Source organism: Theobroma cacao, chromosome 7, assembly GCF_053813885.1.
Source record: "Theobroma cacao isolate CCN51 chromosome 7, ASM5381388v1, whole genome shotgun sequence".
NCBI lineage: Eukaryota > Viridiplantae > Streptophyta > Magnoliopsida > Malvales > Malvaceae > Theobroma > Theobroma cacao.
In genome coordinates, this window is record NC_142645.1 from 11,290,361 (window position 1) to 11,297,708 (window position 7,348).

General features: G+C 31.9%; 1 protein-coding gene across 1 annotated transcript; it reads left to right on the forward strand.

The window, feature by feature from the left end:
- Nucleotides 1-273: 273 nt before the first annotated feature.
- Nucleotides 274-859, forward strand: LOC18594596 (uncharacterized; the record flags this gene model as incomplete). The annotated part of the gene is given in 2 exon segments (XM_018124348.2): nt 274-569; nt 571-859. Coding segments are annotated over 2 exon segments (585 nt in total), but the record flags the coding sequence as incomplete, so codon positions are not given.
- Between the last annotated feature and the right edge of the window lie 6,489 nt (nt 860-7,348).

Genomic DNA, 7,348 nt, shown 5'->3' on the forward strand with positions numbered 1-7,348 from the left:
AGTCGGAACTTAAACCCAACCTCGTACTACCTTAAACTCTGAAAATAAAATCTAAATAAGTCTATAAATCATAAACTCACGTTCTTAACTCAAAATACATATATGATAAGTGGTGAAATACTCATGTTTATATACCTAAGACTGATTCCATCTCTTATTGATGTAGGATCCGTGACACATGTATATTTAAGTTATTTAATTTTTTAATAAAATAAAATAATGAAATAAAAAATAAGTAAAAGAAATAAAATTAAATATTGAACTAAAATTTATTTAAAAACGGAAGAAGTAGAGATAGCAACGCCAGGTGCGGTGTTGGGAAGAGCGACAAATCTCAAAGCAGGGGAAAGAGCCGATGTAACATATCATAACAAGACCATCTACGCTTCCGTCACTAGTTTCCGCTGCATCCAATCCCTTCCTCCTGATCACCGGAGATTGATTGCGAAAGTAACTGGTAACAAAGCCCATGGTTCTGTTTCGGAGCCCGGTTCTGTTGTCATTGCCCGAGTTACGAAGGTGATAGCTAGGATAACATCAATAGATGTTATGTGTGTTGTTACAAAGTCTGAGAGAAAAATTTAGTGGTATAATTGGGCAACAAGGTGTTAGAGCAACTGACATTGACAAAGTGGATATGCACTTGTCATTTCGTCCTAGTGACATTGTCAGAGTTGTAGTGCTGTCCCTTGGAGATGCACGGGCTTATTATCTATCAACTGCTAAGAATGAACTGGGTGTCATCTCTGGTAAGAGCTCAGCAGATGCAGCAACAATGGTTCCAATAAGTTGGGCAGAAATGCAGTGCCCATTGACTGGCCAACTTGAGCAAAGGAAGGTTGCAAAGGTTGAAAGTTAACTAATTGGTACCAAGTGAAGCTAGGAGCAGTCTTAAATGTGCCAATTTCCAAAGTTTTGCTTTAAGAAACATGATCATATGCAATAATGTATCGTAGACCCCTCCTCACCTTTTCTCAAATTTCAACTCTTTTACGAGGAAAAGAGGCAATTTCACAAGCTTCTTTAGTTGGAAAGCTTTTAACATGGTGTAAAATTCCATATAGGTGGAGAATTTGAAATATGTTTTGTTAATTTGAAATATATTTTGTTTTATATTTCAAAAAAATATTATTTAAAAAGTGTAATTAATTAAGAACCAATTTAAATGCCATGGTGTTAATACTTTCTATATATCATCAAACAGTTGAATTTCAAGAGTTACGATAATTACAGCTGAGTTTTAGTAATATTTAAAACAATTAATGAATTTATGTAAATATTATATATATTTTTTTGAAAAATTGAATTCATTCATATAGTGCTTGTTTGGCCTCGTTTATATTTAACTTATCTACTACTTAAAAGTAGAAGTTGGGCCAAACAAGATTTCGTAAAAAACTCTTAAAAAGTAACTTTTTTTTGTAAAAATAAAATATAAAAAAAAGTTTAAAAAAAAACTCCAATTAAGAGATTTCTCTTCTCTTTTTTTTTTTAAAAAAAACACGTCAGCTTATTAGAAGAGCTATTTTTTTTTCAAAAAGACCCTCTCTCTCAAAAAATAATTCCTCCCCCTCTACCTATGGATCTCCTTCTCCTCTTTCCCTTTTTGCAAATCATCATTCTAAGATTTTTTTTATTGTTCTTACAAAAATTAAGAAAAAAGAAGATTCAAAATTCAAAACTGCATTCAAGTATTATTTCTTCTTTTTCTTTTTCTTTTGTTTTTCATTTTATTTTTTATATTTTTTGGACTTTGAAAACTCTATTTATTAGTTGATATTTCTCAATTTATTGTTTAATATCACAATTATGTGATGTTTATTTATTCTTAACTTCTTTATGGTGTGTATAATATTTAATGATTATGATTAAAATAATTAATTAAATAGGTCAATAGTTATTGAGATAAATTAAATAAAAATAGAGATAATATTTGTTGATTATGGTTGTTGAGATAATATTGTTCATGGGAGTGAACTTTGTTGGTAAGGACATCAATAGCTAAACATGATTTTTCTGAATTATTACTACCACCCTAGACTTCTCTTATTCTTTATTGGGTTCTCCTCTATTGTTAGGGTTAAGGGTTTTAGTAGTCGACTTACTGCTTTCTTTCATCTCTCATTTTTTTTATTTGATTCAATTTTTCTCTTTATTTTATTTATTTATTATTATTCCATAAAAAAATTATTTATGAATTATGTGTTACTTATAAATTATTTGTTGAACTCTTTTTTTTATAATTTATTATTAATTATAAACTTTATGTTATATAAAAGTCCTTTTTATATTTTCAAAAATTTGTTTTAAATAGATAAAAAATAAAGTTAATTTTTTTATTTTGAACAAAAAAATTCGTAATTAATAAAAAATTATTTATTAAATACCCTTTATGGTAATTTTAATTAAAGTTAGAGTTTATCTATAAAAAAGAGCTTATAAAAAGTAAATTTATCAACTAACTTTAATTTAATTTTTAAAATTATTATTTTTTATAAGAGTTTTATAATACTTTTTAAGTTAAAAAAAAAGTAAAGCCAAGCATGCTTACAGCCAAAAGAAGGAGAATAACCTCCAAACCACCAAGAAAAGTTGCACAAGCACAAAATCAGATCAGGCGCAGCAAAACCAACCCTTGCCTTCCCAAAAAAAATAGCATATATGTCCCCCATCAAATAAAAAGAGGTTAGCAAACCTCAACCAAATAGACAGAGGTGATCCTGTCAAGCACAAAACAAAAAAACCTATACTTAGAATCAACAGAGAAAAGCAAAAGAAAAGTATCTCCCCTATACACTTGGAAATTCACTTCATGTCAGTAAACAGAGTGAAAGATTGCTCTTGTACATTTCAAACACTCTCCTTAGTGCCTCGTGAAGGCCACCATGATAACCACAAATAAGATTAAACAGCAGCCCTATCATCAGCAAATAAGATTTAACCCCAAGTGAAAAGCTCTAGTGGAAAACCATGTGCAAGATTAACCAAAAGAAAGAAGTAGCAACCCCATTATCACAGCTCAACAGATTATGATAAGTAATTGATAAGCAATAGGAAGAAAAGAAAAAGAAGCAGCTATAAGTCATTAATCTCAGTAGGCATCAACCTTATAAAATCCACATCTCCACACACTCCTGATTTAGCGAGGGATTTAGCAACCTCATTAGCGAACCTATGAATTTTTATAATTTCGCAGCAATCAATCATAGATTTAAAGCACATAAATTGAATAACGGTAGGCCTTAATTTCCCAGGGGTTGTGGTTGGGTTTAAACCCCATTTAACTACATTTTCAAAGTCACTTTCCAAGATAACCTTTTGTGAGCTCTATCGAGAAGCAGCAAACATTTGGAGAGCTTTACATAAAGCTTTAAACTCAGCTGAATTAGCATCCATTATCCCTATTGAGAGAGAGAAAAGTAAGAGAACATCACCATTTTCATCCCTTAAAAGTCCTCCAATTCCAACTTCACCTGGATTCCCACTCGAAGTACCATCAATATTACATTTGAGGACTCCACTACGCAAGATTTGCCACTTGAAATCTGGTTTTGTTTTTAAAGGTTTTGAAAGAACAATTATTGCATTTGGAAACCTAACAAGGTCTTGGATAGATAAATTAGAGTGCGGCCTCTTTGCATGTGCCCACCAAGCAACATGTAGTTTCGCCATGTCAAGAAAGTGATGACTATCCCAAAGCTTACCATTGAAGCATGCATCATTTCTCCCCAACCATATGGCGCATAAAATCTCTGGGAAAGCCATCCTCCAAATATCTTGATTGCCAACAATTTTGGCAACTTCATTCTAAGATAGGAAATTTACAAGGTCTTTATGAGTAACCCAATTCAGCCCCCGATTGCCTGCCCAAAGGTAGCATAAGACCGGAGATTCACTACAGCAGAAAAATAGATGACCAAAAGTTTCAATATCTTTCATACATAAGAAGTAGTAAGCTGCTTCTATTCTACTAAGGCCTCCTTTTAAAAGAGTATCACGCACAGAAACTTTTCCTTTGAGAATGAGCCAACAGAAAGCTTCAACCTTTAGTGGTGTAAGGCCACTTCAAAGTGACATCCAGTGGTTACCACTTTGAATGGGGATCCTTGGAAGGAACGATAGAAAGAGCTGGTAGAATAACAACCACTAGGAGTGTCTCATCAGATCAATTTATCATCAAGATTCGCATCTAAGGCTTGGTCTTTCCAAACATTTTGAAGAGCCTCCCATTAGTCAAGCTCCCAATCGAACAAGTTCCTCCATGACTCAAGATGCCATTGCCATGCATTTCCCTCCCATGCACCATACTTATTAACAGTACCATTTTTGTTAGTGGCAAGGGTGTAGATTCTTGGAAAGCTAAGTTTAAAGATTATCGCTACAATCCATTGATCATGCCAAATATTTATTTTTTGTCCATTCCCTACTAATAAACCGAAACCATCTTTTGAAACCTAACTATCTCTATCATAGTGAACAAGAAGATTAATGATACTACTATTGGGTTTGGCTATGGACGGCATGCTCGAATTATACAACGAAAAGAAAATTAAAACTTTAACAAAAACATACATCCACCCATGGATCACCATGGTGATTTTAACATATAGAATTGCATATAAAATCATAAAATCAAAAGCTAACTTTGCCAAGCTTCTTCTAATCGAAGTAACAATCTTTTCAATGCAACCTGCAAACACCATAAGAAGCAAGAACCTTAGCTAATCAAGCTTTTGGCCTCCTACTGTCTAATACAAAAAATAAATCTTCAATAACAAGTTGATCGGTTATTTGAATAAGGAATGGGAGTTAGCACTCTATTTCGTTGGTACCATCCAATTGAATGCAATTCAATTGGATTGTTTCCTTATTCAATGAAGGAATTTTTAAGTTCAACCAACCTACATCAAGTGGATAAATAAAAATTTGGAGAGAGTCATTCATTTGTCTAACATTATAGGCAATACAGTCCATATCATCTATGGAGTTCGAACTTGAACTCTATTTATGATTCTTTATTTCTATCTCATTAACCCTTATTTCATTTCATATTTAATTTTAACGTATCGATATTTTTTACATCCAACCTAGCTCCTTTTTTTTCCATCTATATTCCTTTTTTTTTTTCATTTCATGAATGAATTCCACATATTTTCACACATAGGATTTACATATACAACATATATTACTGTCAAGAGTGAATTGCTTATTTCTAGTTATTTAGTACACATGATTTCATTTAAACCTGTCAGCAAAGGAGAAAGATTTTAATTATGGTTTTGTGCTAGCAAAAAGGGACAACATTTGTCCCTTTCCACTTTTCACAAGGATGGCTGAATCACATACTTGAAAAATTACTTCGAAAATAATTTTTTCCCTCGTAAAGTAGATGATTGCACACAAGTAGAAAACTTTTTTTTTCTTTTTTGACAACTCTTTTTCTTCATATGTGAAAAACTAGTTAAATGTGATTTATATAGCTAGGTTAAAATTAACTTAAATTTTGCAATAAGGTCCTCCAAATTATAACACATTACTATATAGGCCCATGCCTTAATTAAACTATTTTAATTAAACCCAATGGAAATTAAATTGAAATAATTTCTTTTATATTATTGAAATTTTGACATTATAATTATAACTATTTATATATTATGGTCAAAACTTAATTAAACTCTTTTTAATTAAGTTTATAGAAATTAAATACCTAGCATGTGATTTAAGTCTTACTTAAATCATCACTCTCTCAATTTAATTCAAATGCAATTATTGTGTGTGACCCATTAAGTTCATAACATGTTAGCAATGCAAATGATTAATAACATAGTTGATTAATATAAATTTCAGTGAACTAATTTATAATCAATTATGTAGATCAAGATTGACATCTAGTAATGCATCATGGCCACCCAATTTTTAGGAGAGTGAAAGGGTTCTTTGACAACTTTTCAGTGTATAATCTATTAGTATAATTCATTCTCTTATCATATATCTCAGAGATAATAAGAGCTTGGTATAATGTCTACTCTTATTGACCTTTATATTCGTTCCTCTAGTTATAGCATTAGCTTTATAAAAGCTTATGAAACATTTTTATAATCTCCAAATCGCCTTGGGTCAAGACTTCAATAAGCCAAAAACTGATAAGATATGTCCTTTAAAACACTTGAGGTGATAATTCCTATTTTAACCACTAATTTATCTTCACATGCTTCATACTTTACCCAAAAGTATTTTGTTTAGGCATTCTTGGTTAGACACCCATAGGGATGAAATTAAAATATAGCACTCCACATATAAGACAATCTGCTGTCTCAAATTTAGGAAGTGTTGCATAGACACTGGAGTGTATTACCAAATACACTTCTCATGGCGAGTCATATTTAGTAAATTTGCTCTCTTAGGCAAGCACCTATATTCTAGTTCTAAGTATTTTTATATTTCAATCTATGAGATCAATTGCTTACTTCTAAAGTAAGGAACATAGAATGTATCAGTCTCTAAACATCATTGATGTCTATTTTCAATGATACATTAACCAAGAACATTTTGAAATTATGCTTTGATGCATAAGGATCTCATAACCGCAACCCATTACAATTCTCTTGGAAAACATATTAATCTCATAGACTTCATCTAATTAAACTTATAACTTATTATAATTAATATCTTATCAACGAAAAAAAACCTCTAATCATTCAATATGAATGATATCGTTGCATGATTGGAACTAAGCCTTGACCAATCTCAATTGGCTACAAGGCTTATCCTAACATTTGCCCCATATGCTAGAAGTCATACATGGACACCCTTTAGCAAGTAGTAAGCTATCTCTGCTTCATCCCGTTTTGTTAACAATCATTCTTCTCCATAAGCTGCCCAACTCGTTGCTAAACTTTCATATCCATTTATTGATAAGCACTCTATTTTGAACACTGATATAAGCCACCAAGGTCTTTTCGAAGGCACAGAGTTTTCCAATCAACAAGGTGCATCTTCCTATTACCTTGAGTGCCTCCCCAAAGAAAGCGTCTTTGCATTTTTTCTAATTTCTCTCTAACGTCAATGGGAATTAGGAAACGAGACATGAAATATATAGGAAGACTACAAATAATTGACTTCAAAAGGGTGAGACGCTCACCTAAAGACAGATATCATGACTTCCATGCCGAAAGTTTGAATTCAAATATGTCCTCAATTAGCTACTATATTTTCAGTGAATTAGATCTTCCCCCTAATGGTAGTCCTATATAGGCACTAAGTAACCGACCAATTGTACAAGAGATTCTACTTGCCTATTCTTCAATAAGCCCTTGATCCAATCCAACACCATAGAGATTGCTTTTGT